This window comes from Cariama cristata, unplaced genomic scaffold (genome assembly GCF_000690535.1).
Source record: "Cariama cristata isolate BGI_N322 unplaced genomic scaffold, ASM69053v1 scaffold1380, whole genome shotgun sequence".
Lineage (NCBI taxonomy): Eukaryota > Metazoa > Chordata > Aves > Cariamiformes > Cariamidae > Cariama > Cariama cristata.
In genome coordinates this window covers 122440-143031 of record NW_009592791.1, presented here as the reverse complement: position 1 = coordinate 143031, position 20592 = coordinate 122440, and the positions used below count along the sequence as shown (strand labels likewise).

Genomic DNA, 20592 nt, shown 5'->3' with positions numbered 1-20592 from the left:
TCGGCATGTCTAGAAGACAGCCATAGAGGCACACTGGGGAAAGAAAGCAGAGACATCATTATGGTTGTTGAGCTTAGGAGCTCTTGCTCTGGCACAGCCCAGTGAGAACCATCAGGTCAAAACAAGGACAAGAGCCCTTGCTTGGCTCTCTGGCAGACTGGCACTGGAAAATCTCTCAGGTATCTGGGCTCACGTGGCTGTACAACAGTACCCACAAATTTACAGTCAAACAAATTAATATTAAACAGTTAAGTGCTATACAGCCAAATGCATTCCCTGCTAGCATAATTCCCTTTCCATAATGATGGTGTACCAGCCAAGATTTCAAACCAACTATGATCTAGCAGCTGTAGAAAACTGCTAGGCAAAGAAGAACGAAGTAAACCTTAATAAATTCACTGCTTGGACACCTTTTCACTTATCCTCCTAAGGCACTGAATGATTTTTGGAAGCACTGAATATTCTCAGCTCACTGAGACTGAGCCTTATTGTACATGTGACAGGATTGACACTTGCTTGAATTTGTCCTACAAAGTCAAGGAAGGAGGGAGGAGAGAACATCGCAGCTCTATATCACAAAGAACTGGATGTTCAAGGCACGGCCTGCCATCAGGTGTGATGGCTTTGCTGCATCAGGAACTGAAATGTCACCACAGCATGTACAAAGAGGCACGTTTTGTAAAGTTTCCACAATAAGAGATGGCACAATTGACGTCCACAAGGCTTTGGTGAGGACTAGAGATTCAAATCAAACTAGACTAGATCCTCAAATCACAAAGAGATCCCAAATCAATATGTGTGCATCTGTATGCATCCATAAATATAGACAAATATGCACACAGGCAGGTATAACAACTACTCTTCCTGGGACATGTTGGCTCCAGAAGCATTATGCTGGTCACCTTCCACGTCCTTTGTGCACCCAACAAAAATCAAGACGAAACAAGATGAAGGAATAGGAAAATGAAAAAAACATATCTAAAAAGATTGAGGCAGTGAACAAATTTAAAGCACATTCCTTCCCTCTGCTGCCACAAAAATCAGCTTGTTTTTAAAACTAAATGTCACAATCAAATTATTAGCACACACTGGATCATCACTTGTGTACTAAACCATCACACTGAATGGTCATTTTAAAGGGTGGAAAAATGATGACCTCATGATATACATTTCACCATTTTTTCTCATTTGTTTGAATCATTTTCCAAATATTGACCTACCCGTTGTCATTCTGTGTGTCACTAGTGCTCCAAACCACACACACACGAATGGGAGCCTCCCACAAAGCGCATTCATCATCTGTTTACAAACTGAATTCATCACACTTTGCAACAACAATGTGGCAATAAACTAAGAAACTCACATGAAAGGATGATGATGATGTCATTGACACAACCGGAAATAATCTAGGATGTTTAATTTGTAGAAAAGAAACATTGCTAAACAAAACAATCAAGAGTACAGGGTCAAGACAGCAGGTATATGCATCTTTTGGCCACAGTACACAGATTTTCGTTCCTTAACTATTTTCACATGACATGTCTTCAAACGAATATGGTAGTAGGTTTATTTTTCAAAACAAAAAGCATTATTTGTGAGAGAGGGACTGAAGAACCAGCCCAGCCCACAAGCTTGATCAGACTATGTGTTTGGATACACAACTGAATTACCACTCTTTAGTGAACGACAGCACACCAGCAGGGCTGCTGCGTACAGGCAATGCCAGTACTCTAAAAATCAAGGCAGAAGGCATCAAGTAAGATCTTGCAGAAGACATGCAAGTGACCTTTTACGTGAAAAAGGCCAAGAACACACACAAGTCAGTTCCTGAGGCACCACACTGAGCTGTTTGAAGCCAGTTGTGCATCCCAACCCCACTCTGGAGATGCATAATTGCTATCAGTCTTGTGTGGGGTCATCTGAAGTTAATGGAAGTATGCTGATTTATGCTGGCTGAGGGCCTGACCCAAAACTCACAGAATTACAAGGTGGTTGAGGTTGGAAGGGATCTCTGGAGGGCATCTTGTATCAAATTTGGATACACCTTTTGATGGAGCAATATACAGACACTTTTCTTGCCGGTACTATATCTCCTAGCACGAGACCAGAAAGAACAGCCGATGCAGGGGTATGTCAGCTGTCAGCTGTCCTGGACCACAGCTGAACAAGATGCAGAAAATAGGCTCCTTCCTATGCGGTGGTTGTATTTTATTTGTTTAATGCCACACATAGGCCTGAAGCTTTACAGATTTAACAAAATAAAGATGAAGCCAACAGCTCAGTGTAACAGGCAAATTCTACATGTGAAAATCATGTGAATAATCATATCCCATGTGGATGAACTAGGGGAGGAGGAAGGGGAAGGATAGACAATAAAAAGAAAAGAGACTCGGGGAATTCACTTTTCCTTCAAGAGGGATACAAGGAATTTGTACTGCCATTTTATATCAATTTCCATGCTACTTTTTTGTTCTTGCTTTGACCACTTGACTATTATTTGATGTTAACCCATTGTTACTTTTTCCACTGTAGCAGCAAAGCTCCTGATGAGAAAACAGTGATGTTTTCTTACAGCTATTGGAGCTGGTGTAGATTTTTGTATTTTAAAATGTTACCCTCCCCAATTGGTTGGCATGCAGATTTAAGGATTTGGTCTGGATCAACTGCTAGTTTCCACTTGTGATAGCCACATGAATCCTGGCAGAGCACTGTCTCCAGCAGCCTGGCAAACCTTGACTAGCCAGTACTTACCTTTGCCTTAGGGCTCACTGATCCACTTTTTAGCAAATACTTTGGCCTGCAACTTCCGAATCATTTAAATTATGTTTCAGGTAATGTCTCGCTTCACATTGCTCCATCTTAACATTCTGCTCCTACATTTTTAAAAGTACACTTTAATGATTCTCAAGTACTAATTCAAAAACAAATTTTCAATGCAGAAATTAAAAACAATCTGAAAACAGATTATGTATCGTTATCATGCCTGGCAAAATGCAACAAAAATCATAAACCTATCTCACTCACAATACAGTAATGCAGCTAAAAATGGTCTTAGCGCCCTTAAAAGAAAACTTCTATTCAAGCTATGACTTACCATAGCTGTGAGAAAAAGGTATCATTTACTGCAGTACAGCCCTGCCTAGAATGCTGGCTGAGGTTTCCACGGTTAACCTAAATTAAAATCTATTCCATATTTTTTGGCAGAAAGTCTATAAGCTAATTTTCATCTTTTCTTCTTCAACTATAATTAAAAACATAGGGAAAAGGCTTCATATGCCTCAGGTATGAAGGTATGTTACAGCAGACATTTCTGTTTTTAAATGGCTACAATGCTTACCTTAATCAAGTCAAAATTAAGTGGGAAAGCAGAAAGTCATTATTGCCTTCTTGTGATTATAGAGTTAACAATAAATATACCCCATGCTTACAGGTGAATAACACCCAGCATGCTAGACTTGGATGCTTGTTCTAAAAGGAAGGGAACCTTAATGCACATTTGATCTGCACTCACCATACACTTCTGCCACAAGAATCAGTAAGTCCAAAACAAAGATGAGGGCAAATGAATCTAAAAAGCCTTTTGCAGCAATATTAAAAAAATATTCATAGTAAAGATGTGAAGCGTACGATATCAAAGGGAAATATAATTGCATAAAATGAACAGTAATTTGGCTTCTGTTCAATTGCAAAATCTATTTTCTCTATATAACGAGTGAGTAGATAGGTTCTATGTGTGAGAAGTGTACAAGTGGTCCAGGTCTCTCTGGATGTGGAGACGGGACACAAGATGCTTCCGAAAGAGTCCTCTCAGCAGATTAAAACCACCCTGATTCCATGAAGGTCTTCTGATGACTTCCCAGCAAGCAGCCCACAAGTGCACAATCCCAGATTAAGGTCATTCTTCTTACGAGCACTCAAAAGCATCACATCACATTATAGACAGTTTTAATAAAAGCTTGGAGTTCACCAAATCATCATCTTATCCACTTCTGTCTATCAAGTACATCTACTGTTTGCAACTCCTCACAAATTCAATTTCCCATTGTCTCTTATTCTAATATATACATATTTTAAGATTAACTGAAAGAGCAGGAAAATAAACACAGAATACAAACTTTTTCTACACTTAGCTTTTAGAATTAGTCCTGCACATCCTGCAACTCAGTTGGCACTTTAACATACAACTGCTACAACTGCTACAGAGTGCGGTGAATAATGTCTTTTTGCCACATTCTGGGTTAGATAACTCATATTTTACCTCTGGTGGATGAGTTATGTTGGAAATGCATTTGGGGAGGTGGGGAAGAAAGAAAAGCACAGCAGGTTTTACCAAGGCCTGTTCAAACTCAGTGGTCTCACCTCCTTTCCCATCCTTCTCATCCTTAAAGACTGACACTCTTAAGCTAAAAAAAGGCTTTGAGTTGAAATAATAAGCATGTGCCATGTCTCGACTGAAAGACTGTAGCCTAGCTTTATGAATGGCACTGACTCCAAAGTCACTTTTAACCAATCATGAGTCAACCATTTGGGGAAGGAATGGGTAAAATAAGGTAGTGGGATCTGTTTTGCATTTTGAATTCTCCACTAGCAAAAAGAAACCCTCACTTAAAGAAGCTTGCTTTGAGTAATTTAAAAATATACAAACACAAGCAACCCTATTAAAAGTCTTAAAATGACATTAATTCAGTCAGTATGAGCAGAAAGAATTCTATTACTTGGAAAGTGCTTTTCTCACTCTCACCTTTCAACCATTATTCACATACAACCCAAATCACATCTGAATAAATTCCACTGGCCTTCATTACAGATCATCCAGCATTATTTATTTTCATATAGAATCATTAGTGTGCAGGATAGCTGAACACTTCACCAAGAGAGCTGAGTGTGAATTAAAGAGGAGAGGCAGCTTCCAGCATGAAAATTCAAGAGGGGAAAAAGATCCCCAGGTTAGATGTGGAAGAACCCAGAAACAGAAGGCTGCTTATCTTCAGTAAGTGAAAAGCAATGGCTGGAAGAAGGGGAACAAAGCAGAAAGTGAGAAATAACAATGCTCAAAGATTGCAGCTGTGCGAGAAGACCATAGAACAAGCAGATAAAAGCATATAAGATCAAGCAAGTTCATTTGAATTAGACTCAGGGGCATTAAGCAAGCTAGAAATAGCACTTAAATTTTCTCATCTGCCACAAGCTTTCTAGTTAGTGGCGGGGATGTCACTCAGTCTGTGCCTCAGTTCCTCATTGATAAAGCAGGATGATGTGCAGAAAAGCCACAAATGGTTCAGAGGACAGTCAAGTGATAAGATATGAACCTACACAGACAGCTATACCTAACGGATCACTGATGAAGAAAAAAGGGAGAGAAAGAGACTGGCTACAGTGACCTGACCTACCTACATTTTAAAGAGGAACACAAATGTTGCAGACCATGACAGATGGATGTACAACCACGAGAGAGAGAGAGAAACCTCTGACCATAAAAGCCTGGAAAGAAAATTTTTGCCAAATAAGAAGGATGACAATGCACAGGCAGATATATTCAAATGACAAGGCTGACTAAAATTAAGAGCAGAACAAATATCTTCATGTACCCTCACAGGAATGCTCTCTAATTTCAGGGAGGTGTTATTTGGGCACCAGCTACTGTTATGAGTAGTGGGTACACTCTAATCCTGTCAAATACATAGGAGAAAAGCACAGGAAAGTTATAGATAGGAAGAAATAGGGTTCCTGCTTGGGGGTTGAAGAAGAGAAGGGGTGGAAAATTCCTTCAAATATAGAGAAAATGGGGAAAAGACCCTTGCCACGCACAAGAACTTCAGCCTAAGAAACTTGCACACTGGGATTCTTCCATTTAGATGTGAGTTATAGGCAGAACAGAGGATGACTGGTACAAGCGGTTATTAAATAAGATACAGGTAGTCACAAGATGAACCTCATGTACCAAAAGAAGCAAGCAAAGGAGACAAGCAGTCTGCAAACAGACTGTCTGGTTGCAAAGAGGATCAGAGGGGCAGAGGAGACAGACAGCTGATCAGAGATGAAATTTTCCCTGAGGGCACAAACAACCCTCCTGAATACATGTGAGTTTATTGGAGCAGGTTTGAGCGTACAAAGGGGCCACGACGAAGCAGGGAATGGATGGCACTGAGGCAGCATGCAATCACAGTGACATTATTTCCTTGTAAAATGCAGAGGCGCTGCTGGAAATCTTTACTATCTCTTTGGCCATTCCCTCCTCATTAGTTGTTCTAACCAGTACTTGGAAAAGAGTTTTATAATATATAAGTGCGTAACCAAAAGCATGTGTATAAGTCCTTGCTAACTACAACTTCATTCTTTGCTATCAATTATTTTGAGAGTTGCAAGTATGATAAAGCAACATACGTAAGGTGCAGGAGGCATGTCCCTCTCCCAAGCAGCCTGCTCCTGCCCTAGAAAGACTAAAAGCACAAAACAGACCATGGGTAGGAGAAAGCAAATGATGCTGTTCCCATGTTACAGATTGAGAACCAAGGAAGAGAGCTAGTAAGTGATTTTCCCAGGATTTCACAGGAGGTCAGTGATAAAACTGGATATTGAAGCCCTTTCTCTTCAGCATCCATCTGGTGCCTCAGTCACAAGGGCAGTGCATCTCTTTAAAGGACATTGTCTTTCATCCTCAGAGTATCCTGGTAACAGGAGTCTTTGACTGAATATATATATTGAGTTTATATAGCTTTAAGTCTTATTGAACCATATTGTACTTTTCCCCTCTCTATTTCCAGCTCCCTTGCGGTCACTTTTGGTCTGAGCAGTACTACCAACTTCATCCATAAAGCCAACCTTTTTATCTACTTACAGTTCTGTTAGTGAAGTTACTGAAGTCTGTCACTAAGATTTGCTTGATCATGTCCGGTGTGGAGACTACCACAAACATCTGGCGACCAATGTAATACCTACAAAGAAAGCAAACAGAGGGTCATTTTAGCAGGTAATGACCACCAGAGAACCATCTCCTTCCCTAAAATACCTCTTTTGGCTTGAAAATACTTGTCATGAACAAATATTGCAGAAAATATATTCCCTTGGTTAAAGCAGTATCTTTCGCCATCCCTCTCAACTATTGAATTAAGATGCATCGTCCTGGAATTTAAAGGAAACAGCTTAAAACCTTTTACTGATTAATCAATACTCAGCCAACATTTTAATGTAAAGGTTTACACACTCTATGTACACTACAAATTCTGTACCAAGTGATGTAGTATCACTAAACCAAACTACAGAGGGGCAAAACATTAGAAACAAACAACCCAAACAACCATGAAAGACCTACCAAATTGATTATCCTGCAGTTAGCCACATGAAAGGGCTTTCCATAGCAAAGCTCTGTCTATAATGAGCCTTTCCAGAAGTGCCCCCAGCGCGGCTGCAGTGAAGGCACACTTCCACCCCTTCTGCTAGCACCAGAACCGAGTGCACCTCAGACCCCAGGCTCTGCATTACCACAAACATAACCCTCTAACAGATACCATCTGAACCTTACATAACACCAACAGAGAAAAAAAGGAAAAGAAAAAAAAAAAAGGTTCACTAAGTATAAAGGAATTGGTAAAACTTTAGAAGAAGACTAGGTGATAGGGGTCTCTCACTCTCTGCTTGTACACCCTTTATCACCCTGCTCCCCATTTAATCTGATCTTGTGGAACCAGGGTCTGTCCCTGGGGGACTTCACACCACTGTGGATGCCGCAGTGTTACTGGGACCCAGTCCAACCCCACAACTCCTAGGGGGACAGAGCTCCCTTCTCCAGCATCATTCCCCCCAAGGCCCACGGGCGCTTCGTGTTTGGCTGCTTTGCAGGTGGAGGAAGAAGTACCACCAGCAAGCAGAGGTTGCCTGCAGTCCCTACCTTTGCCGATGGCTGGACCAGAAAGACTGCACAGGCGGCACTGCCTTTGCTCTGCCAGGAGAGAGGAAGAGGAAGCTGGAGGCAGGCACAGGAGTGCCAGGCAGCTCAGAGCAGAACACAAGAGCAATACCACAGATGCTGCAATACCGTGGTAATATTGATGCCTAATCATTTTCGTGTGATATAGTTTAGTATCAATATATCACCTGTCTACATTGCAGCAACAGAACAGACAAGCAAACTTGGGCTGAATTAAATTTAGTAACTGGAGGTTCCCATGGCAATGAAGCTGCAGCAGCACTGGTTTCACTGAGGGCAAACAAGTCAAACAAATATCTTGATTCCAAAGCAGGGTTCACAGTCCACCTTGAACCTCGTACCACCAAAACTCATAACAAACAAATGGCAGAGAAGAACAAGAAAATAATTTTCTTCAGGAAGGAAAAGATCTTCTTGTCTTCTCTGATGGGTTTCCAGAGGGAACTGTTATTTCCCAAATCCAATCCACAGGTTCCACTTCAACCTTAGATACAGGTGATATGGTCTATTAAAATAAACCTTTTTCAGCTCTCCCAGTTTGCTAAACCACAGCAAAGTGGTTGTTCTGTTAACAGTCAAACTTTTCTTCAGAATCCTAACTGGCGCATAAGAAAGAGCTGAGACCTCATTTTAAAGAGTGCTTTGATCACAGTCTTTGGCAAAAGAGGATAATGCCCTGCGTGCACCTTCTGCATGTACTTTGTACAACTTCTCTAGCATCAGAGAGGCAAAGCAGGCTCCCAAGGCGAAGACCTGTGCCACTCCGAACCTACCTGGGATGATCAGCCATGAATACTGACCTCTCACATTCACACCTTTCTTTTCTGTTGCCCCCTCCAGGTTTGAGTTGTGTCATTTAATGGTTAGCGACTGATGGTCCTCCAAGACACAGCTTTTCACAGGGACCAAATCCCTGACACCAAATTCCAAATCTGAATCAGACGTTGATTACGTCTACTCAGATAGTTTAACTCTGACCATCAAGATACATCGTGCAAAGCACATGTATGTATGTGAGAGAGAGAGAGCGTGACACTTCTAGTTCATTTCAAACTTGGGAAGTTCCAGAGCTCCAGCTCTGGTCCACTGGAATAACAGGACAGTACTCACAGTTGGCGTCCTTATGTCACAGTGCACTTTGTGCTTGAAAGCATTCAGGACTAAAATTTGGGACAGGAGCATCTCCTACTCAGGCTGCTTTTATGAGAAAGTGACTCACAAGCCAAGCTTATGCAAACAAATCTATTCATCATCCTCCAACTCAGACCAGTCACCCGAACTCCCAGTTCTACTTCCACAGCTAAGCTCTTTCTTTTTGATTTACTCTTCTCTAACATTCTAACTATAGGTACCTGTTTTTCCTTTCCTTATCCAGATATAAACAAGGGCAGAGAAGGAGGGAAAAAAAATCCCCTAAAATTAATAAATTGAAAATACAGAAAAAAAATATTAAATTGCTTTTTAAGCAAAGTTCTGCCTGCTTTTAAGGAATGACTGCTGTAAAGCACACACAGACTACTATCTTTTACTGTATCCCAAACAGCAAAAGGTCTCTTCCTGGCTTTTTTTCCATTCTCCTATTTCCTGTATATAATCTTTCTAACCTTTTCTGGGACACAGAAAGAAGAGGGTGTGTATGGACATGCTTTGGAAGTCAAAATCCACAGGCTAGGAGCACGACTTCCCCTGAAGTTTGACAAGTAGAGCTAAGTATGAAACAAGATGATCTGAGATATTTCATTTAGCAAACACAGGTCTAGGACCTGCAAACTCACCAGAAAGATACTTAACTGAGTTTCAACATATTTAAAATCCTTTGCAGGATCAAGGCCTCAGTTACAAACCAAGATGATATCTCCCAACTAGGTTTTTTTGTGGGTTTTTTTTTTTTTTTGTTGTGTGTTTTTCTGTTTTTTGGTTTTTTTTTTTATAAAATACCTGTTCTGAAAAGGCAAGTGAAAGATAAAATCCTCCTGAACAATAATCTATTCTTCCCAAGTAAATAACATATTCACCTCTGCCATGTAACTTCATTTTGATTCTGTATTACTACACGAGGATATCACCAGTCTCACATTCACTTAGATTTATTATTGAACAAAACCCAATATTCTTGTCAGATTTTAATAAATAAGAGTTTGAGAAAAACAAAAGGCTCCCAGCAAGTGCATTACAAATGGATGCATGAATAATTTAGGACAGCACTTTTTATTAACTTTTTCTAGGTTCATCTTTACACAGGGCCTGTCCACTCACAGAAGTCCTGCCTTTAACTACAGTGATACAGCACCATTATACTGCTTGACCCAACCCTTTGTAATAATTTCATGCAGGGTATTCACGGTGTAATGCAAATACTTGGGACTATCTAGCTCACTCCTGCAGAGAAACAAGAATGCATGAATGTAGTCTGGTGTTCTCAGAGTGATGCATCTCCGTGCACGTGAGAATCTGTTGTAACACTGCCATATCAATAAAAATAAATTTAATGACCCACACATGAGTATAATTTTCCTGTGCAGACGAGGCCTCAGTTATTTAAGTTATGCTGTTGGGGCAATTTCTATTAAATTTCAGTTTAAACTGCAGTCCTCCAAAATAGAGAAAAAACATCCACATTTTTAGACCAGCAACTTTAGCTCTGTTGGAAGGTGAGAGAGGAAAGACCTGGTACCACTATATCAACAGCAGGAGGACAACGTTAGCTTCCTGTAGCAGATGAAAGGGCGAATGGACGAGCCATCGCCCCAGCGGGCTGCCAGTGCAGAAGCAGGTAGCCCTGAGCTGCACCATCCCCAGGAGGATCAGGCAAAATGTTTTTTGGAAGTGTTCAATGGAGGGCATGGATCTACTCCCAGAAGTAGCAGAACAGGCAGGCTGCCCTCCAGTGTGTTTACCAAAGGGCTCGCAGGTCAAGGGAATGGTTATATTCTGGTATATTGAACAAAGGAAGTTAATTTGCATCCAGAGCATTTTAATAACTGAAGAGGCTACAAACACCCAACACCTTCAACTGCAACAGTTTGTAAGAGCAGACAAACAGTACTCTTAGGGCAATTAATGAAAAGGACAGAGACTTCTGCCTTGTGTTCAGGTTTCACCCAAGATGTTGCAGTTCTCTTTACAATGATTATTTAGTAAACACGTCTTTTCTTTTATCTGCAAGAATAAGCAGCAATCCAGCAATGATTTCTGCTGTTTTGCGTGTGTACCACCATTGCTTTCCACAGAGATGTGGCCCAGGTGTCTCAACCCACACCTAGTGCCTGCCATGGCCACAGAAGTTACTCCATGGAAGTAACAGACGCCCAAGAGACAAGCTGCCAAGTCCAACCACGAGCTGAGGTAGGAGCAGTGAGACAAGAGGTATGTTGGACTGCCTAGTCCTCTCCTGCAGCACTCAAGCACTCCATCTCCTTTTCCAACAATTGCCAGGAACGCCCTGGAACACAGATTTCTCAGGCGATGTAGCAGATCAATCAACTGCTTTTAATTTGAAGGACCAGTTTAGCATTATCTTTTCCATGCCCTCAAGATCGTTCCGGTCACACTGCATGGTCATCTGCTGCCAACAGCATTCCCCAGGTCCTGAGCTACGGATGCGCTCCCTGAGCAAAGCTCACAGCAATGTTGCCTTGCTGCGCGGGAAAAGATGGAGATGAGCGTGCAGTACATCATGGCAAAGGGCCACATGTTTTTGTATAACACCTGTGTGGGGAAACACCTGCAACCCTTTTACCTTGTTTATAGTGCTGCTATCAGTTCACAGAAGACTTTGATCTCCCTATCTATTATCAGTCCCATGTATTACAAACACATCACATTAATCATAAAACAGCTTTGTTTTCTATGCTGCAGTCTGCTAAATTACACAAAGATCATCTGGAAAGCTAAATGAAAATAGAAAATTTTATTATCTCTATCTTCCTCAGGGAAGAGCAAAGAAAAAAAAAAAAGGGGGAGGGGGTGAGGGGAAAGAAGAGGTGTGCAAAGACAGAGAATACATGGGAAAAATGCTAATTTTCTTAGGAGACATTTCCTTAAAACAAAGTTCCTCGATTGCTCTGCCTCTTTTGTTTAAAGACACCCATTCACTGCAGGGAGAGAAATGCAAAAACAAATAGTGCTCTGCTTGTTTAAAATAGGACTGAAGCCTGGTGTTACTTGCTTAATTATTTCAGAAGTCAGCAAATTGATTTGGGATGAGCACTGTCCCCTTCCAGCTCTTGCAGGCAATTCTGTAGGACCAGGCGGTACGTAGCGAACAGCTGCAAAGCCCAAACACAGTCCTCGCAGAAAGGGTTACTTTGGGCTGAGAGGAAAGGAAAGGAGGGAACAAAAAATTGTCAGGTACCATGAGTCCCATTATTATTTGTGTTATATTAGCAGCTAGAGGCCTCCAAGGTCCCTGGGCCCTAATTTGGCAGGAGTTATTTATAAGTAGAAGGCTTATTCTAGGCCTGTGGAGCCTACAGCCTATGATTTAAATAACCTGGAATGACAGACAGTGGAGAAAACAAACAACGTCCTCCACTTTCCATCCGAGGGACTGAGGGACAGGCAGGTATGGAGGAGCTGGGAATTGCCAGCAATCACCTTTTTTTTTTTTTTAATCTGTTGACACCCTGTGAGAACAGAGCTCCTCAGCTGCCATGTACACCTGGAAATCCCACGCCAGCTTTCTTCAGGCGGGGGGAAGTCTGCTGGAAAGTCAGGAGCTAACTTCTGTGCCACTTCTCCTGCATCGCAGGTTGTGACTATAGCTGGCAGGGTACCTTACCGGACGATTTTTATAAAGCACTGATAAGCTGAATATCTCCAGATTACAGAACTGAGAAATGCACATTACTACTTAAGAAAAAACAACAAAAAAACCCAAACCCACAACACCCTAGAAACAGGTGAACTTACTACACATGAAAATGAAGGCCCGGTAGCACTGATCAGTCTCAGGCACAGAGAAAAGTTTCAAAACACGGTTCTGCCAACACACACACACGTGCCTCAGCCAGAGACTAATCGAAACCATTGTGTAAACTCATGAAAAAGAAGACATGGCCACAGTGATTTTTATTTAAGAATAAATTGTTCCTCATTTCCTTTTTCGATAAGCGACACTCCTTTTCATGTCATGAAAGCTTTAAAATAAGCACATATAACTATTAATTTAATTCCTGACTGCATTAAAAACATCATGTAACAAGATGCCCGGACACTCACGCACACTTTCTGCAGCACTCTCTATTGCTATGCATCTACCTCTTTGTCCACATATCTGGGATTAAAAATGCTATCTTCTATATACCAAGAACCTCTGCACTATCTCAAACATGCACCTTGCCAAAGGACCCCTGCTTTCTGACATGCTTAAGGAAGTATCAAAAAAGGAAGCATATTCCAGGATTATTTATATTCTCCCCACCACTAGAAGCAGAGCTATTTTTAAAGGAGCTCCTCTCTTCTCAGGTGCAGTAAGTGGTTTGAAAGTAATGTACTTAGGGTTGACAATAAGGAGAAGGAGGGCTGATTGGGGCCATTAAAAGGCACAGAGCTGGTAGAGTTTTTCAAGTACCTTACAGTAGGGTGCAAACGAGATCTATTTCTGGGTATCTCTAACCCCAGCTGGGGTTTAGCAACTTGAGGGTGTCACACACATTTACTAATCCCTTCCCCCTCCCAAGTGAGCAGTGTGGGAGACGCAGACTCTGCATGGCCGTGTTAATTCATTCATGAAATGAAGTAGATGACATTTACCCACATATAAGGAATGACAGGGATTAAATTAAGCTCACAAAGTGCCACGAATTGAAAAAAAAAAAAACCCACCTTGAATTCTACAAGCATATTTGGCAATCTATGTCCATTTGGTTTTCTGTAGAAATCTGAGCTCGGATCCAAGCGCAAGTACAAAAAACTCATGCTCACATTGAGGGGTTGGGAAGAGAAGCAGCAAAGAGGATGGGCAGGGATAACACAACAGTTTCTTTTCTTGGTTCAGGTGGGCTGCCAGAGAAGCTGGGCACCAGGGAGCTGCAGGGTCCCAGGCTGTGCTCCTCCACAGCTGGGGATCTGCTGCTTCCCAGAGCTGGTGGGGTTTATTTTTATCGTGGCAACTGGGCTAAGATGATTGCCACCACCGCTGCCCCTCCGTGTGCTTGCATCGTACCGCTAGCGCTGATTAGCCACATCAGCATTCCACTTCATTAATGTGAAATAAAAGCTGTAAATAAGGTACTGCTTTTATAGGATGCTCCTGGAAATGAGAAGTACTGTGATATTAAAAAGAAACCAGTCGCTCCTCCTGCCTGGGTGTGCAGTGCTATTGCTACTGGGTGACGTTGAAAGCGCTCGCAGCTCTTCACCTTGGCAAGATCGCCAGAAGAAAGTTTCTAAATCTTTTCCCATGGTGCTTCCCACCAAGCTTGGACTGTATTAGTCTGTGTTTTGTTACCCGTGTTTAGACTGTGACATTTTCACCAAAGGTTGTTTTGTCTGTGCTCATTAAAGCTCAGTATGCCTGACTGACCTCATGTGATGGTGCAGCAGACGTTTCCTGTGGGTTTCAGCATATTTCTGTGCCCGGCCTTTCTGTGTGTTTGCGAGACACAGCATGAGAGCAGTCTCATCTCGGGCTCTTTGCGCCTAATTCACTACCAAAGTACTCCTTTGCCATACCCTGTGAAAAAAACCATGAGGTTACTATTTCCAGAACACTAGATTACTATTTCTAGGGAAGGCTACACCTCTGGAAGATAGCAAACTTTCTGTGTCTCCAAACTTTACTTGCTACCATCTACACAGTGTTCATTTGTATGTATTTTTATGAGTCTATTATTTATATTCAACAGTGCTACCTATTTTTCACCACTGCAGTGGAAAAAAAAAAAGGCTACAAGATGGCTGAGGAGGAATGTCACTTGGGCTAAGCAAGGGAAGCCTTTTCTCCATCTTTTTTTTGCATGTAAGGAAGGGAGAAGGATCTGCTGAGCAATTATCCTGATTTCTAGTCAGGAGCTCTAAGCAGCTTCCCTTAACAGACAGGTAAGCAATTTCTGGGAAACAACAGGCAGTATTACCCTGGCAGGGCTGCAGCTGTTTCGTACAAGATGAATGGAGGCAGAGCAGCACACTTGAAGAAGATGAGGGATATGACTGTGATGCTACATTGAATAATATGGCTGAGGGAACACGTAGAAGATGGGCGTGCAGCACAGGGCTGTTTTCTGGCAAAGCTGGAGGGACCCATCCAAACAGGTGGCCATGAAGCCAGAGAGGGTCCTCAGTGTCCCAGAAAACCAGAATGTATGTTGCGGTACACACTCCAAGCAAAATTTGGGGACAGGACAAAAGGAGGAGAGCATATGTGCGACCATACGGAGAAAATGAAATAGGAAGGAGGTCAAAGGATTTAAATATAATTTGTGATACTACGACATCACAAGATACAGCAAGCTATAAAACAGGTTGACTATAATAAAACCACAAGGGTAATAAAGTTGCTAGTTACATGCCCACCGCTAAACTTCATATAAGCAAACACACTTCAAGATGACTAAAATAAAACCCATGTGATCTGATTTCTGCCTCTCATAAAGTGTTTCTGATCATGATAAAATTGAGGTTTGTGTTATTTTTTTCCTCCCTGAGACCTGACATCAGGCTACAAAGAAAAGTCATCCCTAAGTCTGCATTTCTGCAACCTTCACCTTATATATACTTTACTTATCATTGCCAGGACTCAAGTGTGACTAGAGTTTTTCACATCTCTGGTTTTGGTTGGCCATTTTAGCCCTGAAGGAAAGAAAAGGCTTTCAGAAAACACTGAGTATCTCTATCTGCTGAAAAGCCATGTCCTCATACATATCTTCAAAAGAGGCATTCAGAATAGGGGCATTCAAAATCAGCAGGCTGTTTCTGTTTATTTTAATCTTTGATTTCTTCATAGGCAAGACAGCTCATCTGCCTCCTGTAAATATCATCAGCAGTGGTGGATGATACCATTATTTCAAACACATGCAAAAAGAAAATAACATATATCATTTCCTTTCAGTCTACTCCTTCTTACTGGCATTTTGATCTTAAATCAATGAGAGAATTACAATGTATTGCACACCATCCCTTTTTATTCCTTTACTCTGTTTATCTTAATGCAGACACATGCATTTTTGAAATAATACTGTCTTAATATTAGAATATTTTAAGAATATTCTAATATTTAAGAATATTAATTCCTCAATGATAGGACTCAATATACTGATTTTTTGCATCATAAACATAACACAATGAGTAAACCAAATTCAGTTTTGAGTAACTACACATGCATACACCGCTTTGCTGAATAAGAAACAAGACACTGACTTGCTCATGGCTACCAGCCTGAAGATATCTGAAGTTTAAGCAAATGAAAGCAGGGTTTCATAAGTGGGAATCAATGGGCAACCCATTCATCTGGTCTGCGTGCGGCAAAGACGCAGATCCCAGCAAACACCGGACAGCCTTACTCGTGCAAGCAAAGGTTTGCCAGACTGTCCACGAGGGGGACAGTCACTGGGACTCGATTTTCTTTCCCAATCTGCCTTAAAAAATATGTTGAAACAAAGGCAAAAAGGATAGTAACCACATACTGAGCTCCTGGGAATGTACTTTTTTATGCTACAGCATACAAAATGCACACAGGAAAGATTCATTTTTTAAAAACCCTGCATACCTATGGCAGTGCATACTTTTTCTATGCATTCTTAAGATCTACACACATATACACAAAATCATTTAATTTTGTTAATGCATTATTAAATGCACACTAAGCCCAATAAAAGTCATTTCCCAACGCTTTATGTATTTATCATGAAACCACTAGCAGAATTCTCTACAATAAAAATGCTAGCCGTACACATGACCAAACTAAATTATCTAGGGAAATGGCTAATATCTGACCATGTGGAAACATTAGAAAGCAGGGCTTTGTTATAGGACTAGAAGGAGAAAATAGATGTATTTTCTTACAGAAAAATTGCAATCATAAAAATATTTTTAATAGTAAAAAAATGGTGCAGCTCCAGGAAATTTTCCTGAATCAATTCAATCTGTGTCGTGCCGGACTTTAAAAACCCATTAAAAATAACCATGATAAATTTTCCAACCTCTTTCAGTGCACCACGCAGAAGACAAAGGAAACTGCAATTCAACAGATAGAGAAAAGAAAGAAAAGAATGGAAAAACCTGATAGTTTGTGTATCAGCGGTAACATCCTCGCTAACAACAACAGGCAAATCTGCTCCACAAAGGACAAGAGGAGCAGGAGTGATGTGTACCGCTGACAATGGCACTCCAAAGTAATGACTTCCAGGAAAATCTGCCGTTACAAATGGACAACACACTGCTGAGAAGTAGTTGAGTCATAACTTTCATAACATGGCAAATTATTTCAGCCTAAAAATGGATGTACTGAAAAACAGGATGCATACAGCTCTGGTAAGGCAACTATGGGGATAACATCCTACAAACAGCTTATATGCTCACCTGGTTTAAATTATTAAACCTCACTGAAATCCATGCACGTTTAGGGAATTTTCCCAATATTTAATGCACAGTCCTAACTCACAGATCATGTTTCTGACAGTAATATTAGTAAGTGCACTTCCTAGTTGACCTATTTTCCATTTACCACATTGTACATATTATCAGTTGTAACACACACGCTTCTTTTGCTGCTCTCTTTTTTTTGAGGGGGGAGAAGGGGGTAGTTGTATAACAAATGGCATATAAGTCACCGTATCTTGAAACAGCCCAAATCCCTGAGGATGGGAGGGTATATTTAGCCCTCTCCTCTTCCACAGACATACCCTTTCACCGTGGAGCAGCAGGTCCTGTTCACCCACCTCCTTCTTCTGACAGGCAGCCAGGGCACAGTGTATCCCACGACGCTGGCACCCAATTCCCATGTGTGCATTGCACACGTTTGAGCTCTCTTCACAGCTGCATTAAACATCTGTCCTGGGCCCACATCTGGCTGTCCAGGGACATGAGAGAGATGTAGACTCGAGAATTTCTCCTCTTTGGCTTAGCCACAGCTGCTCGGCTAAAGACCTCCGGACTCCCATTTCCAACTCGTCCAAGTAAATGTTATCATCCAACAGCACTTTGCTATGTTACTCCCTAAACCCTCTGGATCTCTGGAGTCTGCTGGAGCAGTTTCATAGAGCTCTTCTCTCCAAACAGTAGAGCGTACATGAAACACCAGCAGTCGTACTTAGGATTTGTGAGGAGAACATTTGTGAACCAAAAATTGCATTTTTAAGTGCCCAAAGTCTACCTAGAAAAATGGGAAAACAAGTAGATTTGAAAGCAGACCAATGTAAACACTTCACATTCCTTCTAAATATACAGATATTGGGGCAAATCAAGTGACTGGATCCTCATGCAACAACAGAGGCATAGCAGAGATACAACCCACTGAATCTATTAATAACCCCTACAAACAAAGCAAAAAAAAAAAATATACAAGCACAACTGTGGGATGAACCATCACTGAAGTAAATATATTGATCTATCAAAAATGATTGAAGACTGACAATAAAAGGGTTATAAACGCTTAGAAGAAAGAGAAAGCAAAACCACAAAACCAACCCACTGCAAAACTCCCACCTGCATTTACAGGGAAAAATGGACTAGAACAATAAAACACAATGGCAGTGCCTGTACGCCTTTGATAGCTGCCCCTCCCAAAAGCTGGAACAGTCTTGCTATAAACCAAGCAAATGAAAATGTAAATGCCTGAGCAATTGTCTGGGGGATTCAGATGCTTCGTGTCCTGTAGGCAAAGAAGGAAGGGGTAAAAGGTAGGAAAGCAAGAGAAGGCACTACTTTTAGTATTTGTAATTATTGATCATGCTCTCCTCACCTGAAGCCCTTTTAATCCAGCAGAGACCTTACAGTTAAATATGCAACACTGCCTGCACGGTAGTTTTAGCGCTGCCAGCAACACCCACCTGTCCTCTGACCCCAGCACAACCCGCTGCTTCCACTCCTGCGGCAGGCAGGGACAGCCTGCAGATTTTGGGGTGCCAGCCAGAGCGAACCATGTAAACACCTGCCTGCAGAGGTCCAATATTCAAAATGACAAGCTCAAAAAAGGCATGGGATGGGGAAATACGTTGAATGCAATGCCCAGAGCAGTCCTGTGAGTATGTATAAACACGGTGGGGTAATCAAAGGGTTATCAGGGTCTACTCGAAGGCTTACAAAATGTATACTTGTTCAAATATTTTGCTAAGGAAATGAACATGAGGAAAATTATAGTAGTTCCACAAACTTGATTCTGTTCTTCACTATTGATGAAAATGCAATTACATTAGTTATTGGGCAAAAGCAAATAAAATGCCACTGATGCAGGAGAAAAGTTGGGTCTGTAGTAAGAATAAGTTTAGGTACATCAAGTATTAATCTTCCCATTTTGCAATACACTTCTCTGCCTCAAAAATCAGAATTTAAATTATTTTAATAGAAAATAATTTCATATTTAACAGCTAATGGCTTTCCATGTGACATTACGTTACCATCTGACCTATTTTAACATTTGCCTCTGTGCTGCACTTACAGACCTACTTTTCTTTCTCCTGCCCCATGCATAGTTTATTTCCTACTGGGCCAAATGGACAGCCAGTGGACATATAAAATTGTGAGGCTACTTTGATAACATTTTACTTTGGCCCTTCACACAGAGTATTTCATAATATGTTCCATGCGATAAAAGGTCCCAAAGAACCAAGATCCTCTCATAATGTCACTTTGAAAGACTCTGCAGCAATTCCCAGTGTCCTTGCCAAGATTCTTTTTCAATAAAATAGATTCCAACATTGACAGAAAAGCTTGGATTATTGCTGAGTGATAAAATGTCTACTGCTAGCCCTTACAGAGTCAGAACATTGCTCCCAACTCACTCCTTTTTCTGTAAACTACTTTAAGATGTCTGGATACATCTTAAAATCTGCTGTACAAAACCTGATTTTATTCAATAGGCACCATCATCCAAAAATCAAAGTTATATAACATAAGAGACACCTAAAAACATTGGGTCAAGGTCCTCAAATAGTCATGGCTCTATGCCTTTAATGGAGCTATGCTGAAGTAAACAACAGCTTGAAGGTCCAGACCACTATTTTCAGGCTTGTTCATGTGAGGGAGAGAGGAAATTCTGGGACAAGATGCAATTTGAATCTTAATAAAGTTAAACTAGAAAAAACTCCTATGGGAGCACATCCCTATGGATACAATAATCACTGGGGAGATGGTCAGTTTTTTCCCTGATGTAGCTTGTGTCATTCCAGACCTGCTGTGTCTGTGCATGGTACATTTTTTGACATTATTGTAGCCGTTTAATTATACCCATACCATTTTATCAGTATGACTAAAATAAATCCTCCTTCAAGACAAGCCTTCAGGTTTAGCCACCAAATTCAATGGAAGAAAAGAAAGATTCAAAATCCCCAGGGTAATGGTGGCTCATCTCATTCCACACTCCCCAAGCTAGAAAAAACATAAACAGAGTAACAGCTGAAAACAATTCCTTCCTTTGCAGTGGGGCATACTTTTGCCTATTGCCTGATGAAATCATACACAGTTCTCTACCAGCAGAAGGTCTGACATAAAGCAGACTCTCCAGGGAA

The 20592-nt window shown here is 41.2% G+C and overlaps 1 protein-coding gene across 1 annotated transcript in view; it reads right to left on the bottom strand.

Moving 5' to 3' along the window:
• TBXAS1 (thromboxane A synthase 1 (platelet)) overlaps nucleotides 1-20592 on the bottom strand; it is a 228274-nt gene that overhangs the window by 119431 nt on the left and 88251 nt on the right. Inside the window, exon 4 of the mRNA XM_009694752.1 lies at nucleotides 6839-6935. Within this exon, the coding sequence (XP_009693054.1) occupies nucleotides 6839-6935 (97 nt within the window). The remainder of the gene's footprint in view (nucleotides 1-6838; nucleotides 6936-20592) is intronic.